Consider the following 16,807-nt stretch of genomic DNA (forward strand, 5'->3'; position numbering starts at 1 on the left):
TAAATAAAATGAATGTCCAAAAACTTAACTTTCAGTTTTCACCTGAAAAACAAAATATTTCAACTGAAAATTTCTAATTTGGATATGTGGCTATAGTGTCTCATGGGAGTTGAGTCTGATTGCCTCATGTTCGTACTTGATTTTCATGTGCTGGGCTTCTGTACCTCACTCTGTACCTCAAAGTAGCACCTGGGAACCCCAATATTCACCATGGCGATGTTTTGTTCAAAGTATGCCTTGTGAGGTATCATAGTCTTGAACAATAATATCCTGTTGGACTGTATGTACTATCATTGTATGGGAAGGTATGAAGTATTACTATGTGTTATTGAAATATATTGCCAGGTTGGGAATGCCCACAACCAGTCTGTCAATTACAACAAAGGAATAGCAATCAATAACCAGACAGCGTTACTGGCTCATCAACACACAATCCACTATCCTAAAGTCTTCCAGGAGAAAGAATGTAGGCTTAATAGAGACTGCCTGACCAATGGGGGCTTACTAACCCCCACATAGAATCATGGGACTGGAAGGGAGCTAGTTCAGTCCCCTGCAACACATCAAAGATCTTTCCCACAAGATGGAAGAAAATATGAGAGAGAGACAGTGGCATCATCACTTGGCATCTCTCCAGCCCACCCCCCGACTCAACACCTGGAGGAACATCTGGAGGACAAAGACTTTGAACTGGAAGGTAGTTCTTATCTGTGTATTGAGGATTTGTAACCTGCTTGTACCATTTGTCAGGCTAAGACACTGCTTGATTCAAATTGTGTTTAGTTTGTAGAACTTAGGCTGTACATTTATTTTTACTTCTTAAGTAACCGACTTTGATCTCTACACTTGCTACTTATAACAACTTAAAATCCATCTTTCTGTAGTTAATAAACCTGTTTTACCTAAAACAGTGTGTTTTGGCTGAAGTGCTTGGGAAATCTCAGCTCAGTTTACAAAGGCTAGTGTGTGTCCACTCCACATTGAGGGAGTGGAGAACTGGATAATGAACTTACACTGGCCAGGCTTCTGACCAGTGCAAGACAGTACACTTCTGAAGTGAAAGACTGGGGAGCTGGGGGGAATTGGCTGGAGCCTTTCTATTGTTGGTTCATGAGTGGCTCGGAGAGCATTCATGTAACTCATTTGGGTGTGTCCCTGCCCGTGAATGTCTGTGTAAGTGCAGTATCTGCCAGAGGTATATAACTTGACATCAGCATCACAGTGTGAGGACCAGCGCAGGTTGGTGGGACAGAGGCCTCAGTAATCTCACAGTGCAGGTTGCACCCCGGGGACCCCGTCAGAGCTGCTCAACCAGACCTTATCTCCCACAATACAGCATGGCCATGGAACTCCCATGACGCACCACTTTCCCTCACCAAGAGACCACAAAGACCATGATGTATTGTGCACCCTATGGAAAATAATGGGAGTACGGAGCATCCAAGTTACAACTCCCATGAGGCAGCATGCCATGATTTCAAAATCAAAATATTTCTGTTTTCGTTTTTTTGCTGAAAAGCCAACTGTCTGTGAGGGGGAAAAAGCATTTTCTGACCAGTTCTAATTACTATACATCATCTTTTGTGAACAATTATCAGGTCTTGATGCTTCCATTTCAACGACATTGTCCTTTAAAATAATATGTCTTCTAGTTACTGTTTTCTATATAATCATATTTTATATAATGTATTTTCTTAATTAAAGCACAGGAATGGTGTAGGAAATAAAGCACTACTTCGCTGGATGTACACACTGCGGAGTATTAATTGAAACCTCCAAGAGTCCCGTAACACAAGTGGCAGAGGAGTGTTTCTTAAAAGAAATTAAGAGTAGACTGATAGAGTTCAGTGGAGTTACACCATCAGGGAATCTGGCCCAGCATGTGAATTTAGTGTCCATAAAAGATGCCAGACTGAATTCCTTGGAGAATGAAGTCTTCCATCCTCCGCTGTAAAGGAACAATACTAAGACCAGCAGTTATGTGAAGATCCCTGTCCTGCCCCGCTCATGTGTCTTACTCTGATCAGTTCAGTCAGAAGGTGTGAAACAGCAACATGCTGCAGGAGAGAGGACACTGAACTGGCAGTCTCCAGAAGATCTATTTCAAACTCTTCCACTGACTCACTATGTGACCGAAAGCAAGTCGCTTAACCTCACTGTGCCTCAGTTTGCTATCTGCAAAATGCAGATAATTGTTTGCAGTGATGGCCTCAGACTACTAGAGACAGAAGATGGGTGAGGTAATACCTTTCATTGGATCAACTTTTATTAGTGAAAGAGGCAAGCTCGGTGTAGCTCAAAAACTTGTCTTTCACTAACAGAAATTGGTCCAATAAAAGATATCACCTCCCCTATCTTTCCCCTCAAATGCAGATAATGATATTTACCCATCGTTGTGCTTTTTGATCTATGGATGAAAAGTGCTATGCAGGTGATAGTGATGATTATTCTTGTGGAACTGTAAATTCAGTTGAAAATAACTGATTCCACCAATCACTGACAGTTTTTACTAATAAGCCTTATATTCAAAAACCTTAAAAAGAAAAATGTCAATTTATAATTTAATTTTTATGTGAAAATCTCTGTGTTTCAACTTCTTTGTCCTGAGGAAAGCTACACAATATGAGTGATCTTATATGGTATTTTTAACCTTTTGTCATGACATTTGTTTTACAGCCTGCTTTCTCAATAGATCAATAACTCCCAGTCCCTAAAATCAATTTAGAGATTATTTATTCTAATGAAACAACCTATAAAACTTGTCTGAGTGTCTTTACAGTCAAATTGTTATCAATTATCATCGCTGCAATTATCAGCTGCCATCACTGCTATCTGTTGAAATATGCACAAGATTGAATAGTCTCTATTATAAAAGTGATGAAGTGAACAAAGACAGATTATATAGTTATTAGGGGTTTGGAATATTAATTAAACATCAAGGCTTTCTATTTAGAAACCCAGATGTTTGATATTATGATAATCCACTGTTAACTGCATCTCCTTAAAGGCCTCAAACATTCCGCTAATCCTCCAGTGGTGAAAGGCTGAAGACCCTTAGGCTATAGAGCACTGAGCTCCTATGCCATCAATTATACAAGACATGGCCTTTTTTTAGCAAAATAGAGTCATTCATTTAGTGGGCCTTCTGTCAAGGAAGCTCTTGAACAGCTGTCTAAGTAGGTTGTGTGTAAACACTTTCCTTACCAACAGGGGTTCTTTGCCAGATAAAGCACTTTGCTCCTGCACAAGATGTTTACTCTGAATCAATATTCCAGAGAGTTAGTAACTATCTCTTCACAATGGGGCAGTGCAAGCAGCCCTGACTACTGATAGATCTTCATGCAAGCTGCCCATGACAACACCACCACCAGCTGGGCCTAGATCCCCTGCTCTGTTCTGCCTAGCCCAGGTATGCAACAGACACTATCAGCCCCAAAACCTGGGCAGAGTTGCATCCCAGCCAGTGCTATAGCTTTCAAGATAATGTATCAACCTGGTAGGGGGCAAGAGGCAGTGAGTTCAACTCCTACTCAGGAATTTTTAATTTCCTTCCTTTTTTAAAGTTTAATTTAATTTGTACCTGGTTGTTGTTGTTTTTTCGAGAGAGGCCATTCCTTCCAAGCCCATGGAACTGAGTTGGCAGTGTGGAAAACAGTGTCCTGTGTGTGCAAAGTCTACAGGCAGGAGTGCAGATGGCCCTTTTTAGCAGCAGAAGTGCTACTGTCACAGTCAGCTTGGGAAGCATGTACGGCGATCCCTGCTAATGGCAGGAATGGCAGCTAGCACAGAACTTCCATGATAATAGAGATAGCCTTCTCAATAATACATCCAGCTCTTTATGGTTTCTAATAAATTATCCAGCTGAGAAGGATAGTGGTAATGGAACACCCCTGTTGCCTGCTAGTGATTTACTGCCAGTATTTCCTTCCTCACTACATGCTAAAGTTAATATATGGATAAGACTCAACCTCAGTAGTAAACCCAGAGCAACCTCAGAACTTTACAAGAAGCAATAGAGAAAGAGACAGCAGCAGCAGAGCTAAAAGTGCCATAGATCACGTCACAAACAGCAGAAGTTTGAAGAATGCAGGTAGACCTCTAACCAGGTTGAAGTGAATTCAGGTTGAGGTAAAATAAGACACTTCTGAAGAGTCACCTAAAGCTCAAGTCAAACTTGTGTGGGGTCCGAAAGGAATTTAGTTAACTTTTTTTTTCCCTTTTTTCCCCATACAACTGTCCTTCTGGGTTTCAGGCAAGTACAATGGGCCCAACCCAACTCGCACTGAAGTCAACAGACAAACTTACATTCACTCCAGTGGGGCTGCACTGGAGCCTAAATGAGTAGCATCAAAACACTATCTTATGATACTATCAATTCTTCTGACATTTGCAGCCCAACCAGAAGCAGAAAGTACTGGAAGAATGAAGGACATGTGGCAGATGTTGGTTACATCTCTTAATGCCCTACTGGAAGGTGCTTAGATACTACAGTGATGAAGGCAATATAATAACCTGTGTAAAGCAGAAGTCTCAGAAGAAAGCTAGTTCTTGCAAGATTTTTGAGTCTAGTTTTGGAAGCTCAAGAGCACCATGTAAATTGGCTTGGCTCTTTTCTTTGGTGCCTGTGATGGGGTGTGCACCCCACACCAGCCGTGGTAGGGTAAATGAGGGTTTGAGAGGCCAGTTAGGTCAACCTGGCATCACCGGAGAGAAGGAGGGCCAGGGTTAACTGATAATGAAGCCCACCTGGGAAAGGGTTGGGAAGGCACTACAAAACCAGGAGGCTGAAAGCAGAATGGGGCCACAGGGAAGGTTACAGGGAAGCCTCCAGAAACAAGGAGGAAGTCCAGGGGAAGAATAAGTCCTGGGATATTGTCTTGGAATAGCCCAAGGAGGGGCCGAACACTGTCCAGAGAAGGCATCTGGACAGTGGTCCTGTTGGACTTCATAATCCCAGAGGGGCTGGACTAAACAGTGACCGGGCCAGAGGGCCAAGTTACCAGAAGAAAGATCATCACAGAGCGAGCAATGAGCAGCAAGGGGGATGCATCTATGATGCTACATTCCCAAACCTAAATGCAAAGAGAAACACTAGCGGTAAGTGGTAACCCTGTTGCAGTAACTTTAACTTGTGTACCAGAATCTAAGCTTCCATTTAAAAAACATTAAGTCCCCAACCCTTACAGCTGTGAAGATAACCCTGAGCAGTGCAAAGGGTTTGGACTATAAAGCAAAATCTGGTCAACGGTCTTTAAACACCTTTTCTCTCTTCTGAAGAGAAAGAAAATAGGGCCTTTAAACTGGCTGCAAACAAAATTGCTCCAAAAGAAACAGAGATTTATGCTGAAGATATTAGCACTGCCTCTGTGAGAAGCCAAACTTCTCCAATAAAGCCATTACATGCTCATTTACCATTCCCTGCTGCTAGCTTTCACTTCCTTTTTATATGGCTCCAGGCTGGCATCCTGGGAGACTAACAGGTTCCAGCTGTTTTGCAGTTTGCTGGATAACCCTTGCCTCTCTCTGTATAGAACTCTAAGGTTATCTAACCCAGATACTCTTGCCCATTCCAAGATGCAGATGGATACTATAGGTTGTATACCAATCCTCATAATGGAATCAAATATATGATATTCAACCATCTAACGTATCCATTTTATGCCTACCAATACACAACATGAGACTCAGTGGACCCATATGTTTCCTACAAATGCTACAGTGAATCCCCAGTACACATTTCAATAGACTAAGCACTCTATTGAGATGACATCTGCAGGGTGTTTATTAATAGTAGTAGTAAATATCATGAGCCATTTCAGTTTACTTAAATTCCCTGTAAGCTTGGCTTAAGGATCATGCATGCTAAACTGTCAATTTGTGTTCAGAAGGATTAAAGTGCATGATAGCACAGATCGTGTTCAGCTGAGAGGTTTCGATTTCAGCCCATCCAAAGAAGTAGTGAAATGTAAGCATGTAATTGTTCAAACAGAGGTAGAAGCCACAAAAAGAGTATTCAGAGGCTTGGTTACAAATACTAAAGGCTTTTATGACTTCAGTATTGTGGCACAATTACTGTTCCAATAAGTCATTCTTCCTATATAGGGCACCTTTAATATTTACCTGCTGATAGTGAACTACACCCCTGTACAGAGGGCCAGCATAAGATATATAGACCACTAAATTCCCACTTAAACTACTTAAATGGTTCAGGCCTTAAAAAGGCCTAAAGCTGTCACTCAGCACAGAGGAATTCCAGCCAGAAACAGTAATAGGTGTACTCCAAAATATGTCAAATCTAAGTCCATATACAATGTTTACTGAGTACAACTCATTCATTCACAGTTTGTAATATTCTTTCTTAATTTTATTTTTAAAAAGGTAAGCAGAGACAATGACTACAACACTCAAACATAATAGCTGATTTAATAGCTCTATAATGCAATCTAAATCCAAATATGCTTAGCAAAACAAGTAAGCAAAAAACCAAACTTCCAACACTCAGACAGGATGAAAGATTGCACAAAACAGGGCACAATACCTTATCAACTGGGGAGACTGCTATATATTAAACATCAGATTATCAAACAGACAACAACCATAGCATGAAACTGCATGAAACCATAGCATGAAACTCAGCATGAAACTGAATAGCGAAATGATGACCCCAAACACAGCATAATGAGGATTCTGCATACAGTTCAACTGAAAGAAGCCAAATCTATTAATTAATTTGTTTAGCTTTTACATATGACTTCTGCATATCTAGCTATTTTTAATGAACTGTTACTCCAGTGGTTTATAATGAATGAGCCTTTTTTCTATGATCAGAATGAACCTTGCAGTGGAGTGGCTCTAAGGAGCCATTGCTTATTGTAGTGACGTGACAAGCTGTACTAGGAAGGTACTATAGGCCAAGTACATTATGTCTGATTCAAATTGCACCTTGAGCTCATCTGTCACAACAGCACTTATTCCAGAGAAGACAACTAACCAAAACTGAAGAACCATTGGCTAACCTGACAATTGAGTGAGTTATTTTTTTACTCTTTCAGTAGGCAGTTAAGGGGTCTTTTTTCAGCCTTGTTGGGGTCTGGTGCATAATGTGACTGCCCAGATGTTTAGATCCATAGATCCACTTAAATGACTGTTAGAGTGGTATCCCAAATAGACTGAAATACTACATTTTTGCTTCCCACAGCAAACAAAGCCATTTTAAATCCTGCATCTTAACTTCTAAGTTTTTTAAGATTTATAGCCTGCTCCTCCATTACTTTGAGCACAAAGCCTCCATTAACATTTTGGCCCTGTTGACTATAATCGCATTGTTGTAACAATTTGCAATAAAAAAATTGGACAATGGTGTACCAAGGTATGCAGCACATTTCCTACACTGCAGCTTATAAAAATCTTCCCAATTCATATTTAATCTTGCCATGGCAGGCATAGAATACTTTTAACCTATGATTTTGGCTAATACAGTATGTATTCAAAGTGGACAGCAGTCTGAAGGTTATAATTGAATGTAGGGCATCGCATAATCCCCGTCCCCCTTTCCCCCTTTTCTAAATGGCACTTTCTGAAGAAGTGGCTGTTGAGAAGCACAGTGCTTTAATATGGAGAGTCTGGCATTTCTTCTCCTCCCCTGTCCACACAAATCTATTTGCGTTTCACAGGACAAAACATAAGCATAAACAGGACTAGTATTGCACATAAAGAATTGCAAACATATGTAATAAGCTAAAAAGTGAAGCTACCACTGCAAACATTATAAATAAGGAATATGAATGTACGACAGCTAGATGCATTTTTATAGATCAAGAGGGGGTTTGAAGGATAAAATGAACATGTGCTGTAGGTAAACGAGGGTTTTGGGAATAACTTAGAGGACATTCCCAATGGGTTTATCATACCTTGCACAGCTAACTCTTTCCATCTTTCTTTATTTTCTTGAATGATCTGCACCAAGTTGTCCTTAAAGCTGGATAGGTCTACAGTTGCTAAAGAATTGTCTGTGCAAGTCCCTCCATCACTTGTAGTACTTTTAACACTGGGTCTTCTTTGTGCATCAGCATTGCTTAGTGCTCCCAAGCTATGCTGGCTAGAGAAATAAGAAAACTCTACATTATGAAAAGAGTTGAGGGTCTCCATTACATAAAAACAGTTCATTCACGTTGATTATTCTTTAGGATCTATATCTATAAAACACTAACTAGAAAACTGGTCTCAGTCAAGGAAAGTATAAGACATATTTCCTTATGAAATGAAATTGGTTCCTGTGAACAATTCTTAATGCCACATTTCTAGGAAATTACTATGAAAATAGGGCAGTGCTCCAACCTCCTGGCTAATTACTTGGAAGAATTTTAACAGACCAAGTTTGGTAGCACCTTTCTCTGCAACCCTTTGGAATGCGGTGGGCTGTTGTGGAGAGACATCTGCTGCTGATCCATGCCGGAAAAGCAATACATGACAGAGCAAATTCTGCTTTTAGATGCATGTGATTGCCTCCAATTGGGAGCAAACCGCAGGAGCTCTGTGCATGTTATCTAAAGGCAGGATTTGGTTCAATCACCTTCAACCCCAGTGCTTCAAAACACACTTAGTAAAGCAGGACTAAGTGTTAAGACATGTGTTGAAATATTAATAACAAAATTTGGCATCATCCACCAAGCAACAGGTAGTGCATCAGGTCAGAGAATGTGTGTGTGTACATGTGAGAAATGGATATATCCAAAATGAATTCTCTTAACACCAAAAGGTGGGGCCTATTTTGTGGCCAGGCCCCAAGTCATGTCATACCAGTTTTTGTTTTCCACATAATACTGTTTGCCTGATATGATCTCCAAGATTTAGCCCAAAAGAGTTAATGTTTGTATGCACATAAATGGGCTCCAATTTTCCCAGCAAAGTTACAAGTAACATTTCATTGAAGGTATAAGTACAGTGTAAGGAATTGCAAATTAGAACTTCCCTGTGCCCCAGAGGTGTTAAAAGGAAACGGCATGGTGTATTTCTAATGTTTTATTCCGTCAACAACTTAAAATTTACTCCATATGTAATGCTGACAGACCCCAGTGTCGGCGGGCAGAATTGAACCTGGGACCTCTGGAGCTTAGTGCATGAGCCTCTACCGCATGAGCTAAAAGCCAAGTGCCCGCTAGCTAAGGCTGTAGAGCAGTCTCATTTTATCTCTCTCTTTAAGCGGTCTCAGTGCCACTAGGTGGGACAGAATAACACAGCCAGTAGGTGTGTGGGTTACACATACATTAGCGGTTTCCAGCTACTGGTATATGTGCATCAATGCTGGTACAGACTTCTGTGTATAATATTCTAGGCTCCCCATTCCTTCTATAGGGCCTACTTCTGCAACCCTTATTTAAACAAATCTCCCTTTGCAGCCAGTGGGAGTTTTGTACAGACAAGGCCTGCAGGATCAGGTACCTAATGATGAACCTCTGTGCAAGACCCCAGTAGAATGCTTCTGCTCACCTCTCATTCAGTTATGCACACTAATGTGAAACTGGGGGTTGAAGCTGCCTGAACTCCAATCGGAATAAAAGTGAGCAGTTAAATAGTATGTGGCACCACTGATGTTTTAGGCCAGCACAGTTGCCCAAAGTGGTTGGGAACACAGCCCGCAACAGAAATGCACGAAGAATAAGTTAATTCTAGCAAAGCAAAGTTACAGCCACATCATTCTGACACTACCAAATCTAACCAATATACTAAGGAATTATTGCACTGCAGTGTTTTTACAGTAGTATACTACAGTGAAGGGTTAAATCCACAGATTAAAAAGAAAATGTGATAATAGACACTTCCTGGGTTTTGCTTTAAGAAGAAATGGCTAGTATCTTTTATGATGGAAGAGAATCAGCAAACATTTTATTTTTGTATGTCCTGAAGAAAATTCAACTTCATGTCCTTACAGATGAGTACTTTGTTCTTTATTGTGTTTTTTGCCCTTCCAAGCAGACAGTGTCCTTGGCCAGTACAGGAACATAGTAGACAGTTGCAATTACAAGATATTGCCACTAGGTGGTAACACAGTATAACTATTTACATCAGACTTCTGCAACTATGAACAGATTAGAAAATATGCTGCTGTTGCTAATGATGTTAGTTAAAAGAATCACAAAGTAAAAGGAGAAAATGTTCAAACCTGGGTGTCCCAAAGGCAGAACTTTCAGACTTTGAAGCTTCCTCTATAAGAGGAATAATAATTTTCTCCATTGAGTCCGTTAGAAGAGAAAACGTGGGCTCTACTATGAAATCGATGAAACCTGAAAAGCAGAAAGAGATGAATTCAGGTTGTACATTTTTCTGGGTCTCAAAGTCAATGACTAGTCTCTGTCTTTATTCACAAACTGGCTCCAACTTCAGAAACCACAGATTAGCAAAACTCTAAAGAGAAATGTCACCCAAATGATATCCATAATGTCTGATCAAGTCGGAAAAAATTGGACTTCTAGGTTTTAATATCAGGATAATATTCTGAAGACAAATGCAATCCAGATTCAATATACTTGGGATATTTTTTCTCTCTCAGTGTAATTTCCATAGTTATTAGTCTGCTGAGGAAAACAAAAAAACCACCTGGAGAGGTACAGGAGTAACCAAGTGCTAATATTTGCAGCTTTTCACTCCTGCCTCCAGTGAACCAAGTGCATTTCACAATAAGTTTTTCATTGGAGACCGGGATTAATTACTGAATAAAAGGGAAGCCATGACAGAGCCAATGGGCAAGAAGTCAGTCTACCAGTGTTTCCATTCAGAGCCTCACGCTAATGAGTCAATATTCCAAATTGCTGTTTATTATTCTGTGGAAGTAAAGTGTTATTTCAAAGTGTGTAGGAGTGTTCTGTCAAATCAGTGACGAGAACAAGTAATATCCCTGGGAGACAGCATCCATCCCACAGCTCTGAGATGTCAGCGCTGAACAATGTATTTTACATTTGAAAGTGCTCATCAAGATAGAGAATGACATAGCTAGAGAGAATGAGGCATTATCCTCTGCTGAGCACTTAACAGAAAAAATGTAGGTAGAACATGAGATAGCTATGGATTTCAGGCTCTCTTCACACTCTAACTAATGTGCCATAGCACAAAGGTAAGCAACAGGCATAAGCTCAAGTACGTTGCCACTTGAGTCTGGCTAGCAATGGAATGGGAGATGTATTAAATTACAAGATAATACTGGAGGATACTGTTCAGTTCAAAGATATGACATCTTAACATACAGGATCTCCCGGTCCCAGGATTATTTCGGGGACATGTTGACATCTGTGAAAGGCATTTTTCTAGGTAAGCTTTCCTCAGCAAACTTTTAGAGTTCATATGGTTATTGGCCCCATAAAACTTAAAGTAATTATTTTTATCCCTATTGTACAGATGATGGGGGAAGCCAAGGGCCTGCATTTCATCTTTGAAAAGTCAGGCCCTAATTCACTATCCCAAGGCTACACATTAAGGCTCTTTACTTCGAATGTAAGCTCTTCAGAGAAGATACTATCCTTTCTTTAGGTGTTTATACAATGAGACCATGATCTTTGACTGGGGTCCTTAAGTGGTACTGAAATACAAATGATTATTATCTAATCACAATAGGTCCTAACCAGCCAAACACCTACAGTAACTCCTCACTTAATGTCATAATTATGTTCTTGAAAAATGCAACTTTAAGCAAAATGATATTAAGTGACTCCAATTTCCCCATAAGAATTAATGTAAATAGGGGAGGTTAGGTTCCAGGGAAATTTTTTTCGCCAGACAGAAGACTTTATATACATAGACAGTATAAGTTTTAAATAATTTTAAGCAAACAATTTAATACTGCACTCACCAATGATGATTGTGAAGCTTGGTTGAGGCAGGGGCGTAGCAGGGTTGGGGCGTGGGGGCTTGCCCCACTCCACCCACCGGGCATTCCAGCCAGGGAATGGTGTCGGGGAGCCGGGGCTTGCCCGCTCCCTGGCTGGAATGCTGGGCGGGCGGAGCAGGCAAGTGCCAGGTCCTTGACCCCGCTCCCTGACAGGAGCACCAGGCCGGTGTTGAATGGGGGAATGTAAATAATATTATACCCATTTTTCAGCTGGATTAAGTGAGATAGGAAATCACTTGCCTAAGGTCACACAGTGAGTCACCAGCAGTGCTGGAGATAGATGCCAGGAGCTTGTTTGAAGGGCCTTTAGAAAACAGTGAGTTACTTGTATCCAGCCAGCTTGACTCTATGGGTATATCTATGCTGCGATAGGGATGGTCTCAGAGCCTGGCCTGAGCCTGAATGTCTATACTGCAATTTTATAGCCCTGCAAGCCCAAGTCAGCTGACCCATGCCAGCCACAGAGTATGTCTGCACTGCAGTAAGACCTATGGGACTTTGAGTAGGTGACAACTTCTCCATGCTTTGCTTTACCAAATTCTAAAATGCCGATAGTAACAGCTGGACCCCAAGAGTTCAGATTTCCAGTACCCTGATCTAACCACTAAACATACTGTCCCATATGCTTCATATGCCATGCTGAAAGAGCTTAATGTCCCTTTGGACAACAGCATGTCACGGGTGTAATATGCTCTGATTTCTGTGAGTAAATGTGGAGAAAGAAACACGTTGTTTATAGTAGTATCTACAGCTTTTTTAAAAACATCGTGCGCAGTGTGTGAATGGGGGATGACAACACTGCATGCGCCCACATTTATGAGAAAGAGAAAACAGCACTGATCATTACCTATTTGGGACTGAGCCACCATGGTAGATTTGCGGTCACAAAGTGGGGAAAATGGTAGCCCTAGAGCAGCCTCCTTGTCTCCCTGGAAAAAGCAATGTTTCATATTATAAGAATACATATACAAAGGAGAGAGCCTGAACACTGTTCTCTGACCAACTACTTCTAAAATTCACTTCTTTTCCTAAACTAAAACAAGCTGTGGGTAAAATAAATCTAATATTGTTTTTTAAATGAAAAAGAGAGAAGAAAAGGAAAAGTCAACCTTATAACTTAATTTTAACCATTTGTATTGAAAAGAATATGTTGAAAGCAAAGATCTTGTCAAGACCAAAGCATCTGCCACTGTGATTTAGTATTTGTCAGGGAAGGAAAATAAAAAGCATGTTTTATAAGGAGACCTTCTGCAGCCTCACAGCTTGGACTTGGAGCACCCAGAGATCATTCAACTTAACTTCTCTTAAAGAGACGGGGTGTGGGAAAGAAGGAGAAGCCGACCATTCTGATATTTTCCCAACTGCATTTTAGAATGCTGGGGCCTCATTGATATCCTGGACATTCATTGATAAATTTGTAATTGTAGAATTAAGTCGATTTGCAGGTGCATTTAAAATATAGACCTTTGATATTCTTATCATTTCGCACCGAATGATAATAAGGAACGGATGTCAGAAAAGCACACACAAAAAAAATTTCAGTACGACTGCTTAAAAACAGCCTCAGAGATGTTTTTAAGAGATAGAAGAATGTGCTTCAAATAGAAATGGAGGGTTTCACCACTTCTTCCCTTAAAGTCCAATTGAATTGCATAACCTAAGTGAAGCTGTGGATAGATATCTAGAGCCGGAGGAAGAGAGCAGAGAGAAAATATAAAAAAAAACTATTGGTGGCCATACATATAGAATGAGCCCAGAGAGAAAGAAAAGAGACAGAGGACCAAATTACAGCTGACCTTGTGCTTTATGCTTGAAAGTGGTAGACTGCCCAGAGACCCCTTCCCTCACCCTGCCCACATAGAAGGTACCCATAATTTGACTAAAGGGAACAGAAGAGAGCAGGAGCAGGTAGTATTACCAAAAGGAGCTAATGGTCCCCAGAAGTGAACCACATGAATATAAATGAAGGAGCTTCACTGATTTCAACTAGCTGAGGATTTGGTTCCATCGGCTTCTACTACACTAAAGGTTTTATAAAAAAAATATTGAGCTAACCAATCTGGCTTTGCTTTCACAGCTTAAGATGCCTCCAGAACTCCCCATTGGAACTGTGGCCTGATTATCTAATGTCAAGAGCATGTTACTACTTACATTAACATTGGGATTTTTGCCAGGGATAAAGTTACCTAACATCTGAGAACTCAAAAGTCAGGAAATTCATGCAAAAGTTAAAATCACAGAACTAAAAATCTAAAAACTTAACTCTCTTGAGCTTATGCCTTAAAATACTTCTTTACTGCATCATGTATTTTTGACAATTCATCCAATATATAATGAAAACTGTAATTTCTTATATAATGTATATATTGTAAATTGTGGTATAGGACCCAGACTTAAGATTTGACATGATCTTTAATTCTCATGAGATATAAAAGTTAAGCAAGCTAAGTTTGAAGAAAATCAATTAAACGACTTAAAAATTATTATTTGAAAGTTGAAATTTTATTTTTGTTTTAAAATAAACTCCAGCCTAGAGCAGAATGCTGTCAGGGCTGGGTGCTTGGTTGAGTGACCTCAGCTGTATGTTTCTTTATCATTGTGCATTTGAGATGGATGGGTGTGGTTTGTGTGTGTTTTTTTTTTTTTTAAGTGAAAACAACTTTTTTTATGATAATGTTCTAAGGCTTTGCCCTTGAAATTATTACTGATACATATTTTAAATCTTAGTGCCAGTTGAATAAAGTTTTCTAAGATAATGTCCATTTTCCATCTGTGCCCACTTTTAAAACTGCATATTAAAAACTCCGATGTTCTCAGAAACTCTCAGTTTCTGCTGCTTTTGTCTGTGTTGCTCTGTAAGCAGGCAAATGACATTTTAAAAAAAATTAAGTTCTGAAGTCTTGAAATGTCTTTATCATATTTGGGTCTTCTAACATGAACAGTGTTTTACTATTTGGAAATTAACCTTTTTCACTGACCAATGTAGTATAGAATACAACAAACATACAATAAATAAGTTTCCAATTCCTTGTCAATCCTAATGTATCATCATCATCATCATCATCACATATTTTATAAGCTAGGTTGGTTAACAGACATCAAGCTGGATGTCAGAGCTCAAGCTCTTCATGGTTCATTTCAGGTACTGATTTTATTACATCTATTTTATTTATCAAACCAGTTTGAGTTAAAACAAAGTATTAAGCCTTCACTTGAAACTCAAACTGAATCTTGTTCAGAAATTGTAAGTTTAAGTTTTATGTTTTTATGGCTTTGCACCTTCTGGCTTTGGCTGAGACCAGAAACAGACAAACCAAACTAGTGTGGAATAGCTATTATCATCTAATTCCCAATCTGGATGGAAAAAGGAAATGAAATTCCAGCACATTTTCTACTTTCCATGGGTCCTGAGTTCAGTTAAATGTTATAACCTGATCCTGCAGTTCTTATATAGACACTGAAATCAATGGGTGGGAGGTTTGGCTGTGTACAGACTGCAAGACTAGACACTCCCCCTATTCCTCCCCTTTCCTCCCTCACCCCCCTCTCCCCGATCGTGTTTGTCTGCAACATATTTTAGAAGCTTTGGAGGTTCACCTGTCACTAACATTAACCAGAACTGTTCACATTAGAGATATGTGCAGCCTATATTCTGTCTCGACTGAGTGCACATTATCCCAGTTTCTGCTGTGTACATTTGAAATGAAGGTGCTATGAGAGAGTTTCATATTTTTATAATTATGAAATGCGTAAGTGTACTTCAGTGACAAAAAATTGTTTTTAAAAAACTCAAGTCTTTGAGCAGTTTATTTATAATCCAGTACCATTTTACAGTGAAAGGATAAAGTAGTAATTAAAGCATTAACCGATCCTGTGCACTCAATGATCAAGGCAGTACAGAACTATATATTGTTAATGCTACAGCCCTGGCCTGAACATATTGCCTCACTGTTCCATGGAGTCTATGTATCCTGCCTCCCTATGTCTAAAATGCTTCTACAGTTGTTCATTTCTGACCTTCTTCTGAGTAATATTCATCTGGGTTGATGGTCCTCCCCTTTTCCTCCAGCATTCTATATCATCATCATTTCCAATTACAGTAAGAGGCACCAACTGGTAACTCCAGACTTCAAGTCCTGATGTTGAACTTAATTAATGATCTGCTGCTGCTCAACATTTCCACAAAACTGGGTTTGTTCATCATTTAGATTAAGGCACCAGTTCTCCACTCTCTCCAAAGGCAAATCAAAGAATCAGTAAGGTCCTGAAGTTTACTGTTCAAAATCAGTAGTAAGCATCTTTAGGAATTGAGTGAGAACTCTCAAGAGCAGATGGAATAAATTACTGACTCATTCATTGCTCTGACCCCTTCCAGTTTAATGTATGACTACTCCTGTTTGAAAGCCACAAAATATAACATAGCAAAAGGACAATCTAGATGGGCCAGGCAGCCAATATCTATCATTCCCTATCTGCTTTGTCAAAGATGTAATCACTGGAGGTGCTATGATATATCTAAATTAGGCTTTGATCAGTTTTTTTGATGGCTCTTTTTGTGACAACATTGCTGCTTCTCTCTGGGCCACCAGGTCCAATTTTAATTTAATCATTGTTGTGTTAAAACTTTGTGCAGGGCCCAGATTCATAGGGATGGGCGCTATATCCCAAATACAGGGAGGTAGTTGCTTTAGTTACTTTGCTGAGTCACGAAGACACTGAAGTATCTATATGCTCAACTTTCTTTTTCTTCTGTAAGGATATATTTTAATTTAAAATAATTATGGTGGTCTAAGATGAACTATTCAAATGCTGTACAGAACAGTAGGGAAATGCCTCTTACCCCTTTGGTGACCATCTTATTCCCACCCCACTAAAAGCTACCTATTTAAAAGCAAGTTAATTTCAATGTTAATGTTAATCGCTTCC

The 16,807-nt window shown here is 39.8% G+C and overlaps 1 protein-coding gene across 4 annotated transcripts in view; it reads right to left on the reverse strand.

The window, feature by feature from the left end:
- Positions 1–16,807, reverse strand: part of PDE1A (phosphodiesterase 1A) — a 244,925-nt gene that overhangs the window by 24,484 nt on the left and 203,634 nt on the right. For all 4 annotated transcript variants that reach the window (XM_084643372.1, XM_084643371.1, XM_084643369.1 and 1 more), the window contains exons 11-13: positions 12,729–12,810; positions 10,163–10,283; positions 7,911–8,098 (exon numbers count right to left, since the gene is read on the reverse strand). In XM_084643372.1, the coding sequence (XP_084499498.1) occupies positions 7,911–8,098; positions 10,163–10,283; positions 12,729–12,810 (391 nt within the window). The remainder of the gene's footprint in view (positions 1–7,910; positions 8,099–10,162; positions 10,284–12,728; positions 12,811–16,807) is intronic.

This window comes from Lepidochelys olivacea (assembly GCF_965140295.1).
Source record: "Lepidochelys olivacea isolate rLepOli2 genome assembly, chromosome: 11".
NCBI classification, from domain to species: domain Eukaryota; kingdom Metazoa; phylum Chordata; order Testudines; family Cheloniidae; genus Lepidochelys; species Lepidochelys olivacea.